The 25,321-nt window shown below is 26.4% G+C and overlaps 1 protein-coding gene and 1 pseudogene across 1 annotated transcript; both read right to left on the bottom strand.

Annotated features, from left to right (window-relative positions):
- Positions 1 to 725: 725 nt before the first annotated feature.
- LOC100159310 (carnitine O-palmitoyltransferase 2, mitochondrial) lies at positions 726 to 13,429 on the bottom strand. The gene is made up of 12 exons (XM_001944714.5): positions 13,143 to 13,429; positions 12,034 to 12,083; positions 9,812 to 10,213; positions 8,028 to 8,169; positions 4,795 to 4,951; positions 4,429 to 4,699; positions 4,147 to 4,349; positions 2,272 to 2,441; positions 2,062 to 2,175; positions 1,873 to 1,984; positions 1,620 to 1,812; positions 726 to 1,303 (listed from the first exon to the last, which is right to left on the bottom strand). Exons 1-12 carry the CDS (start codon positions 13,188 to 13,190, stop codon positions 1,177 to 1,179), a joined length of 1,989 nt encoding a protein of 662 aa, XP_001944749.1. The 5' UTR covers positions 13,191 to 13,429; the 3' UTR covers positions 726 to 1,176.
- Positions 13,430 to 19,988: 6,559 nt separating this feature from the next.
- LOC100575764 lies at positions 19,989 to 22,456 on the bottom strand (annotated as a pseudogene).
- Between the last annotated feature and the right edge of the window lie 2,865 nt (positions 22,457 to 25,321).

The following is a 25,321-nucleotide window of genomic DNA, read 5'->3' as shown; positions in this document are numbered from 1 at the left end:
GCACACTAGCACTGAAATTCTTGATCGGCGAATCCGTCCACTTCTCTTGAGTCACTATTATAATACAATATGAACTAACAACGGAGAAACCTTATTTTGAATTTTTAATCCTTAGCTATAAAAATTGAACATTTTTTAATTTTTAACTACAAAATAGTTCAATTAAAATGCATGTAAAAAAAAATCATAACAATGTAGCTTCAAAATTGTTTGGTTGATATTGTAAAAACTTATGAGGAATCTTGTATTCAATTTTAAATTATTACCTATAAATAGAAAAATGTTTATCTAACTTCTATCTTTTTAATAACTTTTATCTTATTTCTTAATCAAAATCATTTGCAAATGTCCGTGATTTTGATGAATTAACTTCAGATGTTCATAAAAAATATTATGGATCTTTTTAATATAATGTTTTTATTAAAAACCTATAACGCCATACATAGTTAAAAATTAAAATATAAATAATTTTAGTATAATAAATTCATAAAATCCCGAGCCCTAATGATATTTATATTATGGTAGATACAATTCTTTTTATAAAAATATTTGTGAATCTAACGTCATCATAATAATATTATAATTTAACATAGCAAATTTATATATCTAATGCACATCTTGATGAAAAAACATAACAAGCTCAAATATCTGATGAAAATAATTGTTCAGTGGCCCTTAATTTAAAAGGGATGAAGCATGGTCAAATATTATTGAAACTTATAATATGTCTTACTTAATACAGATAATAATTATTCAATATACATCAAATATAAATTAACATTTTATACACAATGTTTAGAAAAAAAAAACAAACATGGATTCCAATACATATAAATATGCAAATTACATACAAAATGTAATATTGTAAAATATTATGTAGTTTGTATTGAAATATATTTAATACCATTATCTATGTCTACATTTTATATGCCAGAGATTCAAATTTTTATTGTTATAGTAATTAAAAAGTTTACTTTAATGGTAAACTGTTAGAATGGAATAGTTATAATGCATAAAAGTTCTTTCTTGGTTTATTCAAGAAGGAATTTATGCATTTACATTAAATTAGTTTATGATCTAAAAGTATGTATGCTATTTAATAAAAATAATAATCCATTGAAAATAAAGAGTGAAGACATTGAACACAAACTAAGAAATATCAATTTGTACAATAAACTAAGTTTTTAAAATATCAAGAATTTGATTTAAGCTCTGAGTTAATGCACATCTGAATGTATCTCCATCAGAATGTTCCTTGTAGTTAGTAATAATAGCACCTGAGTAGTCTTCAAGTATTGTGTATCTAAAATTAAAGAGATGTTTATTAAATGTCCAAATATTTTTCTTTTTTTTTTATGGCGAGGAACTAAATTTCCATTACTCTTATTGCTATTTTAAGTAAATTAGACCATGTGGAATGAAGTATAAACAATATTTAACATATTTAAAACATAGTTTTAAGTAGTGAATTTACTAATAATATTCATTTTTTATAACATAGTCACATTAGTTTTGCTAATTTGAAAATGTGAAGTCCAAAACGAATACAAAAATCCAATATTTTAAGTTAATTTAAAACAAATTCATCATACAAAATTATAATTTATTGATACACTTACCCAATACCATAACCATCTTTTACAACAGGACCAAATCCTCCTAACCATACATAATCTGAAGTTAGACTAGAAGTAGATAGAATATTATGATTAATCTGACTATAAGCGGGATCAGTGAACAAGTCTGGAATCTTTAAATTGCTTTCTTTAGCTAATAACCGTAGAGCAAATAAATGACGATCAAACCCTTGTCCTGAAAACAAAAAGATATAAAGTATATTAAACAATTATATTTTTTTCAATAAAATATTACCCATTGCAGCTTCCTTTACAAGCTTACTGTGTTCAACCGAACATTGTTTTATCATGTTCACCAAGTCATTGTCAGAGGGCTTATTATTACTTGAAACAGCATAGCAAAAATCCTAAAAATATTTTACACAGAAATGCATAATAAATATTTTTTTTTAATTTCAATGAGAATTTTATTAATTAAACTTACAGCGGTCTTTGTAGTACACGGTCTTACAGTTTCTGTTCGTCCTTGTTTGAATGCTGCTGTACTACATGATTCATAAGTACCAACATGTTTTTTATGTAATTTATAATGGCCTAGCTAAAATACATTTAAATTCATTTATATACTACATTATATTATTTATATAGTTGATTTTAATTAAAACATATATGGGTTCAATTGTATTGAATATACCTGGAAACATAATTGCATCAAAGAATCTGCACTTATTCCAAATTTTTTACACATTTTTCTACCAACATTGAAAAATTCAAAGTAATTAATATCCAAAGATTCATATTTACATTTGAATTCGTTCTTTACTTTTATTATATCGCATTTGATTTTTTCGTCCAAATTGAATTCTACAACATTAGAGTGGTTATAAATTATTAACATAAAATAAACATAATAATACTATTTGCCATAAGTATAAATACATTTTAATAAAAGAGGAAAATATTTTCCTAATTTATTTAATCCATGAAAAATGAAAAGTAATAAAAAATGAAAAATTCATATCATCTGAGTGTTTTCTTGTCAACAAATAAAAGACATAATATGAGACCTTGTGTTAAAGTACCATCCATCCACAAGGTAAACGGGAAAAATAAGAGAACAAGAAAAAGATTAAATATATACTCAAAATCTTGAACAATTTGAACATATATTTTTACCAAACTCCATAAGCCTGATATTGCAAAATACTAAAATGTCAACAGCTAAATTGCTCAATGTAATATATTGTGAATAAATTAAATATTTCACTCCATTAGACATTTTCAGAGAAATTGATGACATAAACCAAAAATTAGGTACGAACAAAGATTAAATCAGTCCAAAAATACTTTGAGCTAACAAACAAGGCCATAATGTATCCATGATACTATTTTGCTCTCAGAATGCGTTCCAGAATAACTGAAATTGGCACAAGTAATCAAGTTATTTAAACCAGGAAACCCTCTGGATGATGTCAGATGTCTCACCACCAACCAATTCCACTCCTTTCAAGTAGGTATAAGCTCTTAGAGAAACTTTTAATTAAATGTCTAAAAACTTTTATAGAGAAAAAACAATCTTATACCAGAACATCACAGTTTGGATTACACAACAAACATTTAACAATCCAGTCCAATTACTAAAATAATCAAAAATCTATAAAATGTACGATCAATAATTAAAACAAATATTTACCTAACTAAAGGTAAATATTATTAAAAAATATGTTTATAAAAATTAAGTAGAGAACATACTGAAAGTATAATACTATAATGCCGAGTTGCATAACAAAATTGATTCATTAAATATTTAATTATTGTTTATGCAATCGGTTATTAGAATTATTACCGTGTTTATAACCATGAAACGTGCATAGATAAAAATAAATAATAACAGTATTACTATTTTCTAAAAAATTATGATAATATAAATTAATGTAATTAGTATAATAATATACACAACAAACTGATACCTGATTTCTTTTCTCAAAATTACTTACAAAGTACAGAGTTACACTTGCATTCTAATTAAAAAGAAAATCAATTGCAGTGCATTATACAATGAAAACTAGTGTATTAGTAGGAATGTTAAGAGAAACTACTCATACATTTGTTGTCTCCATTTTACACACGTAAGACATGGTAAATTTTCATTCACTAGTTTCAATAGAGTGCTGTTAGTTTTGATGTTAGAGTGCATTGACATATTATCAAACTTTTATGAATGAACATTATCTGTCCTTAAGCATCTGAGATTTTTCAATATTTTAATTTTCAAGGAAGAATACTACAAATTAAAAATACTCATGTCTAGCTTGAAAATAAAAATATTGAAAAATTTCCAATGCTTGAGCACAGATAATGTTCTTACCTAAAAGTTTGATGATAAGTGAATTCATTCTAACATCAAAACTAACAGCAAACTATTGAAACTAGTGAATGAAAATTTGCTATATCTTACATTTGTAAGACAGAGACAACAAATGCATGGGTATTGGGCGCATCGCGCATCCTCTTAACGACTACTAATTTTACTAAAGTATATACTCAAATTACTGCATATATTATTTACCTAATTTCTTTACACCTAATGTATCTGCTGATATCAATACTTGATTTAAATTTTCTGGATGACATCTTGGAAAATCTGTAGTATCCTTAGAAATATCTTGAAAATATCTCAACACAGCAACTCCATCACCCCACGAATGCTCAAAATTTAATCCTGATGTTCCATCAGCGCATACTATTAATGTGAATGACTTGTCAAACCACCTGTAAATAAAAATTCTCAATAGACATGTATATGTAACTTTTGTATACATATAATTTTTAAATTGTTTATTGCTGCAACCTGTTGATTCCGTCAGAATGTAGATATTGCTTAACACAAGCTATTGGATCTGAACCAGGTTTTTCATCATCAAGAGCAATCATAATTAGACTATCATCTATTATACGCAACGACTCTTCATTTCCTAACTTGATAAGATGATTTCTTAAATCAGCCCAATTATTACGTTCAGTGGTTGTTAAAATGCCGATTGGATGATTAGATGGAGCAATGTCATCATTCAAAATATATTGAATTTTGGATAATAATAACTGAGGTTCTAATATATTGCCTAAATGTACATATTATGTAAAATAAAAGTATTAGTCAATAATTATTGATCACAAATTAAATTAAATTATTACTTATGAATTTATGAATAAGTACCTTGATTATCCAGAACATCAAATTTATAAAAATGTCCTCGCCTCATAACAACAATATGTTTTCCAGATTTATTATTGTGTAAGACATCTTGATTAGTCATTGGAATTCGAGTATTATTAAATAAAGAAGTATACTGAGACATATCTAAAGGATAAGCCTGCAATTTTTTTGAATAATGATAAATAATATCAATACAATAATATACAATATAATACACTGAATATACACAGTAAATTATACAGGTACTATAAATACATATTGTTCAATATAAGTATTTAATGAATGAAGCACATATTATAATAATAATATATAACACTTAAATACTTAATACACATAATAGGTGGTACATATTTTTTGAATATCATGAAAAAACTTCATTACTATAACACTTAAATAATCTAAATCCTTGTGGAATTCTTGGTAGATAACTCTAGTAATAAAATGAAAACTAAAAATATCTAAATAATATTGTAATGTTTTGTGTTAAAAACAATTAATAAGTTAATTTTGTCGCCGGTTGTCATTTACGCATATCTATTGTTATTTTTGAACTTTTTTGTAAGACATTATCGTTTGATTTTTGGGTTATACATCGTTTGCGCATCAATCGTTTAAAAGGTTGTACATCATTTGCGCATCAATATTATTTAACAATAGAACTGAAAAAAAGATATCTAATATATCTATATATCGCTTATATATCTAAAAGCGTTTAGCTTTTCTCAAACTACATGTATATTTGTATTATAATTTATAACTATGACTGTAATGTGCCTAATTGAACTAAATGTTAAATTTTTAACTACAAAATAATTTGCAAATTTTTGAGCTTTTGATAAATTTTGTTAACATTTGAACTTTAAATGCTTATTGAACAAAAACTTGTGCCTATGCATATTAAATTATTCATTGTCAATATAATATTATATGTGTGTACAATTATTTTTATACTCTTCTATTGTTTAGAATTTTGATGCGCATATGATGTGTGATAATTTGGTGCAGGTAAACAGACAATGCGCAAATGATATACGGCCAATTTTGTTCACCTCAAATATGGTTTTACCTAAAGGGGATTTTATCCCTGCTGTGTCTACTAAAAAATACCTATCCAACTAATACTTATACAAACTTCTGAAAACATATTTAAATTTGTCATAAAGTCCACTAAAGAATGAGTTTTCTACTTTTTTGGATTTAGAAAGCTCAACATTTTAATAATAATAAATTTCAAAAAGTTTAAATGAAAATGTAAGAAAGTTGTATTTAAGTAAGCCTCACAGCAGATTAAAATATTTTTCAGAAATATTATCAGTTAACTACGTTAATTAAAATTCTTACATGCATTCTACATAGGAAATTTCCGTTTGCTAGTTTCAATAGGGTGCTGTCAGTTTTGATATTAGCGTGAATTGACCTATTATAAAAGTTAAAGGTAAGATTTTTATCTTGGGCACGGTGCTAAATTTTTTTTAGTAATTTCTAACTCAAAATAATTTGCACATTTTTGTGATTTTCACACCTATAATATTAGATTTAAGAGGATGTCGCACTCATATGTGTTGTCTCCTTCTTACACACATACAACATAACAAATTTTTGTTCGCTAGTTTCAATAGGGTCCAGGAAAGGAAGAACTTCTAAAAATTCTACGGTGGGTTGTTAATTATTATAATTATACTTATATAAAAAAATAAATAATATTGGTCTAAATTATCTTCACACCAAGTATCTATTTTATTTATTTAAACCTACGCTTAATAAGCAAAAGTCAGATATTTATAAGATATTGATCAGTAGAGTAAAATGAACAACTACTGGCTAGACAGAGATATGATGTATGATTAAGCTGGGTAAATATTTAATCATAAATTCAATCAGGACATTTTATTTTCTAAAAATGTTTTAGCATATTGAATATTATGTTTACCACTGGTAACACCTCCTTAACCCATTGTTATATTTTATTTATTGTTTTTTTTCCGTGTATTCACATAGTCACCTTATATGGTTCTACCACTGAGTAACCTCTCTAGAATTAAGACTCACCGTTAAGAATATTTTTCTGTATTTTATCAAACCTACTTATTGAAGATTATAAATTTCCTTAAAATAAATTAAATGTTAAGTATTTCTTATTTTATTTTATTATATTTGTTAATAAGAAAAATATCAATCGTTTATAAAGTAGAGTTCAATTAAGGGTGTTGGTGCCAGTATTTCCAATTTTCAAAATTTCTATGCTATTTGAATATTATGTTTTATATTTTAGTTATTGCCTTAATTATAATACTTTTTCACTAATCTACAGCTCGATACTTATTTAGGCAGGGTCGATACGGTGTATTATATCAATGAAAATGACTTCACGGGAAAAACTCTCACGCCCTGTAGAATTGTTGGATTTCGTTAATTTTTTTTTTATCTGAAAGATGAAAAGTTTCTACAGGTCGAATCAAAGCTCAATTTTTTATTTTTATTTGAATAGTAGTAGAAAAATACGTTTGAAAAAGGACAAATATTATGCATTTTTCAAATGCATATTCCAGTTTCTATAATTATAGTTTTCAAAATCGGGCTTTGATCCGACCTACAAAATGTTCAAGATAAAAAAAAATTAAAGAAATCCGACAATTCTACAGGTCGTGAGAGTTTTTCCTGTAAGACATGTTTTTGTACAAAAAAACGCACCAGTGCCGACACCCTTAAGGTAAAAATATTTACTTAAAAAAATAAAACATTTTTTTTCAAATGATTTATTATTTTCAATATTTATGGATATTTATGTAATTTGTGATTTATAATTTAATAAAATAGTAAATGTTTGTACCTAAGAGCAAAAGTAGTAATGTGAATTGTTGTAAACAAGACAACTACATATCTAACTTGAAGCCAATATTTTCAAAAAACAAAACAAAGAACGTTAGTACACTTGGTTATAGAAAATGTAATAAGACTATAACTTTGTTGGTACCATATATTTTATTTAACTGTTATTGACTATTATGTGAATTTATATTAAATATCAATATAGTTAATTATTTTCCTATTCATATAATTATTATTACTTTTTAAAAATATAATAAAATAATTTATATATAAATCTTTCATATTTGTTTTTTGTGGGTAGGGTGTAAAAAATTGTACAAGGGCAGAAATATGTTAAATGGCCAGGAGTGCTAATAAACCTTTCTACGGCTCTACACACAATATCAAATCTTTAATATACTTACATTATACATGTAGGCTCCATACCAACTAATTGATTCTGGAAGATACTTCATTAATTTTCTAAATTGGATTGTATCACTTTTCTTTGGGCTGATATGAAAAATTTCTGGTTCTAATATATTTGCATTTAATGATTTGTAAAACCTAAATTTTAAATTATAATATAATACACATTTTTAATATCTATGACAGTTTCAACATATTGGTGTTAAGATAAATAAAATTATACAGGGTAGGGTTGTTTACATTGACTTATTTTTTTAACAAATATAGTTAATAATTGAATTATCATTGAATTATACCTATTAATTCATAAGTATAATCTTATTAGATTTTTTAGACATTAAATTATTACTGTTATTACTATTTACATACACAAAAGAGTCAACAATAATATGGGGGGCTAATACACATGATACTCATCCCCAGATACACCTATGAGCCGTCCTCCCTAGGATTATATTAATTTTGATGATTATTTGCATACATTTTTTTATTAAATATACTTACTAATTTAAATAATTAAAATAATTAATTTTACAAGCAATTTATATAAATCATTAAATTTCTCAGCATAATATAAGAAAAATAATTTTTGTATATAATAATAATAAGGAGTTGTATTTATTTATTATTTGATATTAGATTCTAATGTATTGATTTTACAAGATGTAAAGTTTTTTTTGCTGTACATGTACACAAATTCATAGCAGAAAATTACAATCTTCAACTTTGAAAATAGTTTCTGATACCTAATCAAAAATTCTAAGTACTATTCAAAATAGTTGGAAAAAGGGGACATTTTTAACTATTTAAAATTTTCTCTAAATGTTTATATGAGTATTTTCTATGCATCATATAATTTCCAAGATATTTTAATTGTTTTTGAGTTAAATTCTTTATTATTTGCTATAATTAATGAAAGTTGATAAAAAATAGTTTACTTGGTCAAAAACTTAAAAATTGAACACACAGTTTCCCATAAATTGTTATTACTGGAATAAAAACGTAAATAAATAAAAGTTAAACATAAATTCACAATATTTTTTTACAAGTGTTTTAAATTTAAATGTCGATAAATTACTAATTATTATGTAGTTATTCATATTATGTAATATTTGAAAATGTTATACAAGTTCAATAAGTTCATCATAAGCTGTTATTATGGTAAAAAAAATTTTTTGTACAGACAAAATTGAATATTTGATTAAAGACTAACGATTGCAGTTGTTTTGTATAAATTTAAATATATATTCGTGGATACCTCAAATATTTACGCTTATTATTATATTATACTACTATAGGCAATCATATTTTCAAAGTATAATAGCAACTCGAATAACTGTCACTTTTTTAATTGCCAGTCTCTCTTATCCGTCCTCGCCCAAAAAACCAGCATATACAACACAGGTCTTACTTCGCTGTAAAATACCGAATAGTGGCACTCAAAAAGTTAATCGAGTTGTCAAGTAATTTAGTAATCAGAACTTGAATAAAACTCCCATTACAAGCTATGCTAGAAAATACTTTTATTGTCATTATAATAAATTATAATTAATAGTGTATAATTTTTTATTTTATTTTAATTGTTATTATTATAAACATGAAATAATGTGTACTGAAAATTTTAATTTTGTTATCCATTATAATTAAAAAATTTTTAAATCCATTTTACCATTAGATATGTATATAAATATAATTTATATTATTTAATCATAATCAAAATTTTAAAAATCATTTTGTAATTGGTATCTATTTTACATAACTTATATAAATTAATTCTCACCTTAGTGATGATATCAACAAATTAGTAGATCTTAGTAATTGGTCATTATATGCATTATCGAGTTGCTTAAACACCAATAATGGATTGTAATTAATTGGTAATGGGGTTCTTTCGGACAAATACATATTAAACCAATCCTTAGTAATATAACTGGTATCTTTGTTTAAGTTATTTTTTTTTTTTAACATTTCTTGTAATAACTGTCCATCATTTTGTTCAAAGTTTTCTACAACATCTTTAGTTCTCAAATAATCATTTTTGGAAAGTAAAGGTAGTTGTGCTTTAAGATAACGTTGACAAGTTGATTTTAATTCTGGAACTGGAAGTCTAGGTAAAGATCGTTGAAAATGCATTGTAGGTATAATACTGTTCTGAATATATTGATAATCATCAGATCGATATCTGAAAAATTAAATATGAATCATTAAATACTTAGAATTACCTAGATTTAAAAAAAAATTATTTTTATTATAAAAAATATATATATTATATAGTTCTATTTTATTAATGTAGAAATTATTTGATTTGACTTTTAATGAAAACACTCTCTACTAGGAGTGGATCCAGGAAACTTTACAATGTGCTCAAAAAAAAAAAAATTATTGTTATACCTTATTATTTTCTATGTAATTTGTTACTATCAAATTATTTTTCTAACATCAGTATTTATTAAACATAATCTTGAAAATAACATTAATTTTTTATAATATATTATGTAACTGTAATTTTCTTGAGTGTTTTTAACTAAATTCTTTAATAACTTCCTATGGAGTAATATTTTAATGATATCAAGGAGCATTAAGTCCATTTAATGTATCTTCTCCTATCGTTGACCTCAGGTGCAGATTTAAGGCACTGCGAACTATGCGGCTGCATAGGGTGGCAAAATTATGTTGAATATTTATTTTGATTTTGTAAAATTAGGTACATAATATTTAAAATTTTATCTATCACTTCAAAATCTTGAAATTGTGGATTTTGTATTTGTTTATTTTTAGCAAAATAATATTTATATTTTCCCAGGAACTCGTCTACGACAACGACAATAGTATTTTATTATAGTTTATCTTATTGTTTATGAAATGTCTCGTAATACTATGATAAAAAAAAAAATAGATGTATACAAATATTGGAGTACAGTATTTATAATCGTTCGCTTTATAGAATCCGTTATCGGTACAAGGTTCACTGCGTATAGATATATTTCCTATTATTAAATCAGTGGTTAGTTAGACGAAGAGTGGTGTGTTGTCGTATTATTATAAATAATTTTAAAACAATATTTGACAACCTTATTCTTATATTTAACCGTTTGTTATCAATATATTTGATCAGAATTTTTTTTAGTTTACTTAAATGAAAAAATAATTGCATATCAGGTATTGAAAAAATTAATTAATTTGAGGATATTTTATTAAATAGTAAGTTTTTTTTTTTGATAGGGGCGGAAAATTGTTAAATATGCCCCTGGTTGACCTTAAATATATTTTTGTTCGTCGAGTTGTGTAAAATGTACTTTCTGTAGTGCAATAGGTAACTGGTGTAACGCAAATAATTTTATCAATTCCAATATATTTTAATAAAATTTAGATGCATGAGTAACGCTTCTATAAAAGTTTTCTGTTTATCTAATTGGGATTTCCAAAATTGTTTCCATAAAGTAACCTCACCTCTAACTTCTTCAATTGAGTTAATTAGATCATCAACAAAGAATTTTGCCAAATCAATAATTTTTTCGATATCTGTATCTTTGCTTTAAAAAATGGTAAGTATAAGGTCAAACGAAAATATTCTTTTGGGTTGTTGGACAATATATTTTGGCGATTAATTTGTTTTGAACACGTTCGGGGGTTTTTAACTTCAATCTTATGCCTATAAGCTGATGTTAATGATTTGGTATAAAAAATAAATCAAATTAAAACTTTGAACATAATTCTTTATTTTATTTTCAAACATTTCTACAATAGTTTTAACCATTTTCAATGATTGAAAATATTCCAAATTTTAATTTTGCAGTTGCTTCAACATACAATTCAGTAAATTATGAGCTTTACAAGTAGTAAGCGTAGTTTCCTCATTAGACTTTTCAAGTTCCTCCAAGCAATTTATAAGTTACTTAATAAATTATGACAAACATCAGTTATACATTTATGGAGTAGATAAATAATAGTATTTTTAGAATTTAGAATAATTAAATAAGCCATCAAATTAGTAATATTTACCTTATTTGTGTCAACATTTTAATTGCTGAATCTGTATTTTGTAATATTACCTATAATAATAAAATAAATTAATATCAATAATCATATAAACTCAAAAATATATAATTATTATTCTAATGCTTTATAAATTATGCATTTGCATCTTTTTTTGGAATGTCTTACACAATGCTTTTCAGACTATAAATGTTTTTCACCTTTCAAGTACTCCATGTGGCAAAGTATTGGAAAGTGAATCTATTTGGTGCATTCGGAAGGTCAACATTTAAAATTCTCAATAGTTTTCATAAGCGCGAGAAATAACAAAACAAAAATTAAGGCAATAGTAGTAGCAACAACCTTATCGGGTACCTTTATTTTTTTAAATTATATTAAGTACACGTTAGTCAAGTCTTTTAATTATTAAATAAAAATCAAATACCTAATTTATTTAAAAATAGGAATTATAATTCATAAACAATATTTCTGAAGTGATAGCTGAATCATGTTCCTATACTCTTTCTATTCAGGATAAAAATGCTCACTTGACTGGTGAAAACTGGTCGACGCAAATCAGCCCCTTCTGTTTACATGGTGATGGTCGTCGAAAACAAAGAGTAACATCGATTGGCGACCAAACACCTGGCACCACTCAAGGGGATCCAACTGTTCGGATGGCACAGTATGCAAGCGCAAAAGTAAGCATTCTTATTCCGAATAGAGTATAATTTTATTTTGAATAAAAAATGAATTCAAATTATAATAAAACTTAAAAGTATCAATAAATAAATGTCAACCTTTTATCTAAACTGTTTTGGTTTGTTGTACCTAGTACATTTGTACTTACAAAACTATTTGCATAGTTAAAAAATTGAGTTGATTTGTAGTTAGTTAATTGAATTAACTATTACCTATTCATAATCATTAATATGATTAGGTAGGTACCTACTAAGGTCTTTAATGTTAAATGAACAAAATATTCCAAAAAACGTGCAATATTTATTGTTCTATAAACAATTAATATTAAAGTCCATTATATTTATTCTAAAATTTGTTTTTAAGCTTTAATTTAACACCCATAATTTGTCATTTTTTAAAGTATTAAATGACTGAACAAAGACAACAACACTCACTTTTTCAACTAAATGAGGCTTATACCATGGCTTGTACTTCGAAAGCATTTTCTTATATTATATTGTTCGTTGATGAATAAGCTGTTACTAAATTGTAATAGCCACCTAATGTATTCACAATTGAACATAAAATCTGGAGTTAATTCAGCAGTTGAGTATGTCAAGATCTTAAAGTACATCTGGCACAAACATTATGACAGAACATTATAGAATACTTGTTTTACACTTAAAATATTGTTTTACAATGACTGTCACTAATATTCACATAATATTAAATATTGTTTTGTTATCATTAATATAAAAAATGTTGGCAAGTAATTGATAACTACTGATTAGTTGATAAAGTCAAATTAGTGAATTAATATTATTATTCTTTAAGTCTATTATTATTTATAATTTAATTGGCAAGGTGGATACACACATACACATATATTTTTCCCGATTCGAGCTGACCGTAACCCCCCTAAAAAATGCTAATGGCCATAGTTGCCAAAAATGTATAAATGATAAGAAAAAAAAAATACATTATAAAATATTAATGAAGGTATAATACATTTATTTTTTATATTATTAATTATTTTAATTTTAATTTTTACTATAATTGTTTAATATAAATATATAATATGTGTTTATCCACCTTGTTAATTGGCATAACCAAACCCAAATCCGTCTATCAAAACTATTATAACAATAATCACGTATTTTTCTTAAACTTCAATTTTATTATTTTTCATTGAACATTTTCAACTTTGATATCTTCTCTTTAACATAGTACCTATACAGTATACACCAGCTATTGAGTACCTATTGGTTATTCCGTATACTAACGTTGGTATTTCACTAAAATACTAGAGTTATACATTTTATTTTTTAACCATCTACGAGAAAATGTACCTACACCTACTAGGTACCTACACGAAACATTTTATAGTTTTTATAATTTCAAATTTTTAATTTCCAAACAATTTTATCTGATATATCGCAATATTGCAATAATTATTAATTTAGGAAAATTATTCCTTTGATACTAGTTAGGTAACATTAAATGTATAGGTACAATTAATGTTATAAATTAAAATAATTAATGATATAAAAAATAAATTATTTTGTAATGTATTATTTTTAGATTCTGAGTGGAACGATGAATGTATTGATTTTATAATGATATGTATTTTTTTTTATTTGTTTATTCATTAATTAATTAATTAATTAATTATTTTGTGTCTATCATCACCTTTTAGGACAGTAAAGGTGCTTCGATTTTCTTCAACAGTATCTCTTCTGATAGGAAAGTGAATCTAGTTGGTACTTTGGGGGGGGGGGGGGGTCAAAAGTAAAATTAGTAGAATATTAAGATAAGTAAAATAGTTTTCAAAAGCGCCGTGAAAAACAAAAGAAAAATTAAGGAAAAACGGCAATTTTTACCCAAAATCTGTTTTCGAGAAAATTGATTTTGGTTTTTGGTGTAACTCTAAAACAAATTACCGTAGATATATGAAATTTTCACTGGTTGTTTATATTTCCATTTTCTATACATGATAACATTTTAAAAATATTTTAATTTGTTTTGAACTGTTTAGGGACATTTTCAGTTTGCAATTTTATTAGTTTTTTTTTCTATAAATCAGGGGCGTATTTACGGGGGCGGATATGGGGACAAATCCGCCCCCATGGCTCTTTAAATACCTACATGTATGTTATTATATTATAACTATTACATCGTAATCTGTAAGCTAAAATTCTTGTCATCCGCCCCCTACAAATAATTTATAATACTAAATACGCCACTGCTATGAATGTCAATAAAACTTTATTTGTTGAGTAAAAATACTTGAAAATTTAATACAAGGCTCCTAGTATATTGTTTGAAAGGCAGATGAAAAAAATTAAAAATCCATAGTAACAATTTTTTTATAAGCCTTTAAAGTTCAAATATCGACAAAATACGTAAAAATGACGAAAATTTGCAAATTATTTTGAGTAAGAAATTCATAAAATTTTTTCTTTTTTAATCTAAGATTTGAAAATGTAATACAAGATCATTCATAAGTTTGTCTATCTTTATCAAAATAAAAAAAATATCTTCAAGCAAATCAAATTAAATTTTTATGAGCGTTTGAATTTCATATTTTTACAAGATTGGATATTCACTCCATTTCTCACGTAGCAGATTTTGTTAGGTATTTCATTGTAATTCAAAACCGAATTACTGTAGATACTTGACAATTTCATTTAATGTTCATATTTTCATTTTCTATAAACCATAACAATTTGAAAATATTTTGAATCTTTTTGAGCTGTTTACGGAAAAACATTCAGTAATATTTTCATGTATCTACAATTAATAGTTTTCGAAAACTATTGGGAATTTTAAATTTTGACCTTCCGAGTGTACCAACTAGATTCACTCTCCCATCAAACAAGATACTGTTGAAAAAAATCGAAGCTGTTCTACTGCCCCAAACGATGGTGATAGACACAAAAATAAAAATTATAAATAAAACATAAAATAAAAAATAAAAAAATACATCATTGTAAAATCAATACATTTATAGCTCCGCTCAAGATCTCAAATAATATAATTATTTTGTTGGATTCCATCATTGATTGAAGACTTGAGTATATAAGTACTTAAAGTAATTAATGATTATATGTTATTTATTAGCTTTAAAAAAAGTAAATGATTTTAACTAAGTAATAAATAAAGTATTTTTATATAATTAAATGAACTTAACAAATTAAAAAAAAAATTGTGAACTTGGCCAGCTTTAGGCTAAAAAGTTTACATTCACCGTACTACATCATCCAAAATGAAAAACTGTAAAATGACTATCCAACAATAGCATAATAAAATATTGAATATTATTTTATTAGGTACCTTAATAGAAATTTGAAATTGTAGTTGAGAGTCGGTTGTAGCTCAATATAAACACACAAACTATTATTGTAATAACTAATAGCACAGGTTAAAAGTAATGAAAAAAAAGCAAGTATACACAAGTATCTGTTATTCTTAGGCATAAAGCACTAAGTCAAACAAAGATGGCCAATAACTGAGAGTTGATATTTTATGGGGATTGGCTTTTATAGATTTTCATATCGATGAATACAATAATATTCATATATAGTTATGAAACGATAAAATTATAAATAATTATATATTTATTTGATAAACTTTCTTAGATAGTTTATATATATTATATAACATGAAAGAAAATATGAATAACAAATTATAGCTGCAGCTCAGCCCGTCAATATATTGACCTAATTACGCGCACCGGTGGCATTGGAATCCCATCCCGTTTCTGTAATAATGAATATTTTTTGCTGATTTTTTTTATCAGTCGATAGAATTTAATCGACTTATAATTTTGGTATACGTTTTATAAGTCACGAACAATTTGGGACTTAACTAAAGCTCCGCTAGTCTACAATTTGGACTATTTTTCAGCACCTGTGGCTGTGGAATCCCGTCCTGTTTCTGCAATAATTTAAACTTTTCGTAGATTTTTATATCAGTCGCAGTGTCGCAAAAATCATAGGTGCAGGCGGTGCACAGCACTGGGGCCCGCAGGGGCAAAGGGCCCTTAGCGGATAGACGTCAATTTTTTTTTTTTTAATTTGATTCATAATAATTTTATTATTATTTTGTATTTAATTGTAAAAGCCATTAAGTCTTACTTAGAATTGTTCAAAGGTGGGCAAGTTAATGAAAATAATTAACTCATGTTAAGTTAAGTTAAGAGGACACAAGATCGATAAGTTAAAAGTTAACAGTTAACAAATTATAAATTTAACTCGATAAGTTAAAAGTTAATATTGAAAAAAATATCAACTTAACTCAGTTTAAATAAAGTTAATCTATTTTTTTAAATAGTAATTATATGAAAATCACATAAAGAGTGAATGTGTCATTCTAATTTCTAATCTATTAGTTATAAAAAATAATTTTATTGAACTTTTATCATAATGTACACTGTATACCCTTTTACTTTTACTTGACTATTATTTACTTATTCAAACTATACTCATCTCAAATTAATAATTTAACAAATATATTTTTTTATATTGTATAGCAGTTGAATGTCATAATACGTGAAGATGAGTACATGGCCTTCATATATATATTATACCTAAGTTATAATATACCTAACATTAAAACATAACATTTGTCAATTTGTAATTTAAAATTATTAATTTTATTAAAAACATTTATAATTGCAACTCGCATAATATACCTATAGGTAATTTACAACTTAATAAAATATATTAATATACACAAACTTATGTTATCAAGAAAAAGAACAGAATGTTTGTGTTTTTGTATTGGATTATTTTTATTTTATACTGATATAGTAATATTTAGGTACGTATAAACAAAAAATTTCAAAATGTTTTTAACTTGATGGATTTTTTTAAAATCAACTGAGAAAAGCTAAGTTATTTCAACTGTAAATTAAACTAGTTAAGTTCATAAGTTGATTAGAAAATGAACTAACTAGCTAAGTTAAAAGTTAAAAAAAAATTAACTTTTTAACTAGTTTTTACCCGCCTTTGGAATTGTTTATCTAAATATTGGGAAAAAACTAATCCTTGATTTTATTCAACTGTATAAGTCAGATGTGACTTCAGATTTGTAAGTAATATTTATCAGTAATAAATCAGTATTAAGTATTGAAAGAGATCGTACTGATGAAGTAAATATTGAAAAGATTATTGCTGATTTCGCAAATGCTCGGAATAAAATGGTTTTTTAATACTTAAATATTATAAAATATGTAACAGGTATATTATAATATACCTACCAATAGTAATAATTATTTTTATTTTTATTTCTGATGTTACATAAAAACTAAAATTGTTTTTTTTATATTTTATTGTAAATAAATTCAATACATCCACAAATACTATCCTATCTAACTATCTAAGGAGTAAAAATTCCCATGGTGTGAAGACAGTCCGATTTTTTTTATGCATCTCAAGAAAGAGGGACCCATATGCATTTGTTTGCACCTGGGTCTTTGACTCTCTAGTTACGGCACTAAATTCAGTCGATAGAGTTTAAAGTACCTACTTAAACTTTTGTTAGACGTTTTATAAGTTTTAAATTATTTTTGAATTAATTACAGTCCCGTCTACAATTTGGACTACCTATATTTCAGCACCTGTGGCGGCGGAATCCCGTCCCGTTCTGCAATCATTTATATTTTGTCCTAATTATTTTACCTTAAAATAGGGTATAATATACTTACATTTTGGTGTAAGTTTCATAAGTTTTAATTCATTTTTGACTTAACTACAGCTCGTCCCGTCTACAATTTGGACTATATTTCAGCAGCTGCGGCCGTGGAATGCCGTCCCGTTTCTGCAATAATTTATCTTTTGCCGATTTTTATATCAGTCGATAGAGTTTAAACTTCTTTAATTTTTGTATATGTTTTATAAGTTTTTTATTCATTTGGGACTTAACGACAGCTCATCCCGTCAAAATATTGACCTAATTACGCGCACCGGTGACATTGGAATACCGTTCCGTTTCTGTAATAATGAATATTTTTCGCTTTTTTTATATCAATCGATAGAATTTAATCTACTTAAAATTTAGGTATACGTTTTATAAGTCTTAAACAATTTGGGACTTAATTACAGCTCGTACCATCTACAATTTGGATAATATTTTGGCACCAGTGGCGGTGGAATCCCGTCCCGTTTCTGCAAAAATGTATATTTTGTCCTAATTATTTCAACAAATGATAGAGTTTAATATACTTAATTTTTTTGTAAGGTTCATAAGTTATAATTCATTTTTAAATCACTTATAGCTTGTCCCGTTAAAATATTGACGTATAATTACGCGCACTTGTGACGGTGAAATCCCGTTCCGTTTCTGCATTAATTTATATATTTTCCTAATTTTTTTTTACCAAAATATAGGGTATAAATATATAATACAATGTGTTAACGGCGTTCATGCTAAGAGGTACCACTACTATTTTTAAATTACTAACAAAACCACTAAAATTTAGATTTTCAGTTTAAATATCTAGTGTCTTCCAAATTTAAACTTAAAATGTCTATAAAAATAAAGTGCCAATACATTTTTTTAGATTTTAGATTTAAAAAAAAAAATATATTTTACAACTCCATAATAAAAGTGTAATAATATTAAATTTAAATTAATTATTAAATTAAGCATATTTTAATCTTAGGGCAGTTGGAACAGACAATTATGGCCAAATATTGGCGAATAAATAATGTTTATGTATCTATAATATATAGAATGTCGATACATATATAAAATAATGTTTATTTGAGAGAGCTATGATATTTAAAAGTTTTAAAAAATATCAAATTCTACGATTAAAAAATACCCTTAAACTTATTAATTTACTATTGAAAACACCTAAAAGGGAATCATTTTTTCCTAGTACAATAATGCCACCAGTGTTCAAATTTTGTCAAAATCTTTATATTCATTATAACCTATTTACTATGTTATTTAGTTATAATTTCAATCATTTATAATTTATTATATAATAAGGCATAGGTGATAGAAATACCTGACAAATGAAATAATTTTTATATTAATTAATATTTAACATTTTTTTTTTTTTTTTTTATTAATATATGTTTATAATTTGCAGATGATTGGGCTACATCTTAATCTATATTCTATACCCTGTCCTTCTATTTCTAGGTCTGAATAGATTCAGCGATTTAGAATGGTTAGCTGACTGTTCACAATATGTAGCTTATCTTACTTTTTATTTTAATGATACAACATGTGCTTTGAATAATTTACAATTAAAACATTAAAATAACATTAAAAAAATTCTATATATTTTATAACATAAATATAATAAAATATAAGATATTAAAAATAACATTAACATATTAAATAATACAATACAGGATCGAGTAGTAGTCGCACCATAAACAAGACGTATATTTAGTGACTTGAGAGTGGAGACTGCACCACACTAAATAATTTACTAGCGACTACCGGAGGCACGGGGCACGGAATCTAAATAAACAGGAAATAATTTGTTATACAAATTAAACATAAATAAATCAATAAAAATTGTTTAGTGAGCTTTCTATTATGCACCGTACCGGTCTCCTCATCTGATTCTATTTGTGCATTGAGCGACCAACGACTCTATTTGGCTTCATTTCGACTAACTTGTAACTGATTACATTGTTCATATAAAGACCCGGCCGATATTCTTTTTTCGGCATTATGTGCCCAACATTTTTGGATTGTTTGACATAAATCCCTTAAGCCCTAAGAATAATGATAATATGTGAGATGCAATATTTTAAGAACATTTTTTATAATTTCTTACTGGGTGTGATTTCTTCCAGTTATCTTTAAAAGCTGGTCTCAATCGTTTAATCACAACACATTCTACTATTTTCTCATATGACGGATGTTGTCCAAATTCTTCTTCAAATGGTAACCTATATTCTGGTACAGCTCCTAGTTGAGCTGTACATCTACTTGCTAACTCCCATAATACTAAGCCACATGCATCAACAAGCTCACTAAACAATATTTATTGATTAATTTATGTTTAATTTTTATAAAAAAATATGTCTTGTGTATCTAGGGTGTATTACAAACTGTGGATCCTAACACGCGGGATAGGCCGCGGGCCATTGTTCCACCTGGAATAGAAATGAATGAGGTAAAGTCAAGAGATCGCTATGGTGCATAACAGAAAGCTCACTTAACAATTGTTATTGATTAATTTATGTTTAATTTGTATAAAAAATTATTTCCTGTTTATTTAGATTCCGGGGAATCGACCTCCTCTAGAATTAGTTGAGGAAATATCAAGGGGTAGATATGCTATACATTGGAAAGCCCTTTATAAGAATAATATAGTAGCTGTTAAAATATACCCTCTTGAGGTAACAATTTTAATTAATTATTTTTTTTTTTTATATAATTCTAGATTATTATTTTATTTAAGGGTGAAATCTCATGGTTGATAGAACAAGAGGTTTATCAATTACCACACATGAAACATGATAATATACTATCCTTCATTGGGGATGTTATTGACGCATTCAAAAGTGAATATTGGTTGATCACTGCTTACCATGATCGTGGATCATTATATGACAACTTAAAATCTAATACATTATCATGGAGTAATCTTTGTCATATTAAATATTGCTTGTGATTATAGTGATTTGTACAAATTTTGTACATTTTTGCGATTTGTACAGTGATAATTGTACACATCGCGAATTGTATAATGTAACTTGTACAATCTAGTTACTTTGTACAATTCCGGACTTTGTATGTAACACATACATGTCTACACTTGTACACCTTGAGTAGTCGATGGAACCATCTAGTTACTTCGGGGGCCAAGTATCGTGAAGTGTCAACCTGAATAGTTAATTAAATTAATTGTATTCCTTTTTGTTGGAGGTAATTATGCGTATTTACCCGGGTATGAACATTACTACATAACTTCCCATCTTCCAAACCCACAGCGACACCGAAATCCGAAATACATGCGGTTAAATCATGTTTCAACAAAATATTTTTGCTTTTTAAATTTCTATGAACAATTGTTGGCTTACATTGATCTAAATGTTTTGATACAATTTCTTCGTGCAAATGCATCAAACCTCTGAAACAAAATAGTGATTAAAAAACCTGAATATGTTATACAAACAGTAGCTACAATACTTTACCTTGCAATGCAATATTTAACATGACAAAGCTTACTCCATGATAATGTATTATATTTTAAGTAGTCATATAATGATCCACGATCATGGTAAGCAGTGATCAACCAATATTCACTTTTGAATTTGTCAATAACATCCCCAATGAAGGATAGTATATTATCATGTTTCATTTGTGGTAATTGATAAACCTCTTGTTCTATCAACCATGAGATTTCACCCTTAAATAAAATAATAATCTACAATTATATATAAAAAAAAAAAAAAAATTAATTAAAATTGTTACCTCAAGAGGGTATATTTTAACAGCTACTGTATTATTCTTATAAAGGGCTTTCCAATGTTTAGCATATCTACCCTTTGATATTTCCTCAACTAATTCTAGAGGAGGTCGATTCCCCGGAATCTAAATAAACAGGAAATAATTTGTTATACAAATTAAACATAAATTAATCAATAATAATTGTTAAGTGAGATTTCTGTTATACACCATAGCAATCTCTTGCCTTTACCTCATTCATTTCTATTCCAGGTGGAACAATAAGCGGCCTATCCCGCGTGTTAGGATCCACAGTTTGTAATACACCCTAGATACACAAGACATATTTTTTTTATAAAAATTAAACATAAATAAATCAATAAAAATTGTTTAGTGAGCTTTCTATTATGCACCATAGCGATCTCTTGCCTTTACCTCATTCATTTCTATTTCTGGTGGAACAATAGGCGGCCTATCCCCCGTGTTTAGATCCACATTTTGTAATACACCCTAGATACACAAGACATATTTTTTTATAAAAATTAAACATAAATAAATCAATAAAAATTGTTTAGTGAGCTTTCTATTATGCACCATAGAAATCTCTTGCCTTTACCTCATTTGGTTCTGTTGGTGCATTGATGGACGGCCTATTATCCCACGTGTTGATATTAGGGAAACGATCCTAGATACACAAGAAATAATTTGTTATAAAAATTAAACAAAAATAAATCAAACCGTGTGTAACGATTATCATTAGCTTAACTTATCCCACTAAACATTTTAATTCCAAAATAATGAAAAAAAAACTTTTTTTTTAGTAAGTATACAAGAATAGTAGAATAAGAATAATTTTACAAAAGGCAATGTATTAATTGTTGAACAATTAATTCAATGATTTTATTAAAGAAGATAATATAAGAATAATTCTACGAAAGGTAATGAATTAATTATTAAACAATTATATCAATGATGTTCCTTAAGGCATTTTTTAAAAGTATTAAATATTAATTAAAATCGTATCATATAATAATATTTTCTTTAAGTAGATCAGTGGTTCTTAACCCGTTGTCCGTGGCCTATAGGGGTTCGTGATACTTATGCCTAGGGTCCGCGGCAGCCTTAACTCATAACATACGTCAATAAGTGACATGAGTGCATTAGTACAATATTGTTGGATTATTATTAATTTTTTTTCATTTATAATAATTTATAGATTCTATATCAAATAATTGTATTTTTAATATCTTTTAAGTAATCAGTTTCATACGAAGTGTACAAGCGTACAGCACTATAATCTCGGTAGTCTTATATTTACTGTCACTAAGTGCAGTTGATCGATCGTACTCAATTATAGTTTTATATTACAATTTTATAAAAAACTAATTGTAATAAAAATAATTATAAATGTGTATGTTTTGTTATGTCTATTTATGTAATTTGTAATATAATAAATTATTATAATTTTGGTTATGATAACATAACATGTTTTGTAAAAAAAGGTATTCGTAAAAAATTTGGTAAGGGGTTCCTATAGGGGCGATTTCTAAAAATCTTTCATCAGGGGACAGCGGTCCGTGATCTACAAAAGGTTAAGAACCGCTGAAGTCGATCATAGACTTATAAAAAAATTATAATGTTATGGCGTTCAAGGTTCCCAGAATTCAAGAAAAATGTTGTTAAACAAAGTTTTCTTGATTTTGGGATCTAATTAAATGAGAACAGGAATATGCTTAAAAAAGAAAGTTGTTATTAACACCCATTACAGACATAATTATAAATTCTTATAAAGTGGGTTGGTTAGTTTCAGCTTTTTTACCACGAAATAATAATTGATTTACAGTCATAACATTAAATTAATGAAACCAAATGGAAGGATTTTACTGCAATATATTTTAAACTATAAATTTGATCAAATTTAATCGTACTTCTAAAGTGTAGTTATTTTTAACACGATATAAGCTGCACTGACACCTTAAGACGTAATTTCGTTAGATCGCATGTGTTTGATGACGGTTTTAGATTTAGATCATACATTTAAATTTATTTTCTATTACTATTATTTTGGCCAATATTAGAATATGATCTTTTTTTTCGTCAATGTTGTTCTGCGCATAGTAGGATAAGTGTGTAATTTACTATTTTTAGGTTTATAATAACACGTAAAATAAGTAATTTTACCTAGCACCGTGGTGTGTGTACCTATCCAAAATTGATACATAGCAAACGTGATAATAATTAAAATTGTTAGAGGAATTGTATCGAACATATTTAAATGATAAAACTTTTCAGGAATCGAGATTTTCCCGGTAGGCCCCATCAATATTATACTCAAATAATAAAAAAAAATTGAAAAATTAATCTTTATAATACCGGCTGGCGGCTGTGTGCCTGCGTATTTGTAATTTTTGTTTACTCAATTAGCCATTATAGCCCTCCGTGTAATATGCGTTGATACCCGTATAAATACATACATATTGGCTATTGTGTTGAATGTACTATGGTACATTGGTACTAATTACTAAAACTAAATAATGTATAAAATGTGAATGTAAATAAATTTATTATACATTCACTTGCGAGCGAAGCGATCATTTTTTTTTATTTATGTATAATATATGAAGCCTCAATAATTAATATATCCCCGTAAAAAAAGTACGTACCTATCCGCTCACGGATAAAAGTATAATACATAATACTATTTAACAGTTATTACAAAAGAAAAATAATTATTAAATGTACTTACTCGAACGTATTGGTAGTACCTCTTGCCTATAAAAAAGTATATTGGCAATACAATACAGCATGCTACCATAATCAACACGTTCTTGATCGTTTCCCAATCACTTTTAGCTAAGATAAAAATTAAAATAAATTTATTATTACATTTTTTAGTTAACGATATACGTGTGCATGATAAATTATGTATTGCTTACTATCGATTGGCTCCCACCCCACATTTTTGTTGCAATTGTCCACATTACAACAACACCTCTGTTCTTTTGGCGGGTAGCCAATCGAATCGTGATTTATGCAATCTTTGTGATTGCATTGGTCGTCCACTGAAGTACAACCCTATAAATTGTTATTAAAATTAAAAAATGATACAATTAAACACAATTCTATAATTATTAAGTTATATTACCCGTTCCTTTATCGTCACTTCGTTGAACCGGGTATCGTTATGCCACTTGGCATAACAATACGCCGGCTC

The sequence above is a fragment of the Acyrthosiphon pisum genome, chromosome X, assembly GCF_005508785.2.
Source record: "Acyrthosiphon pisum isolate AL4f chromosome X, pea_aphid_22Mar2018_4r6ur, whole genome shotgun sequence".
Classification (NCBI taxonomy): domain Eukaryota; kingdom Metazoa; phylum Arthropoda; class Insecta; order Hemiptera; family Aphididae; genus Acyrthosiphon; species Acyrthosiphon pisum.
Note: the sequence above shows the minus strand (reverse complement) of the source record. Positions and strands in the feature narration are given on the sequence as shown.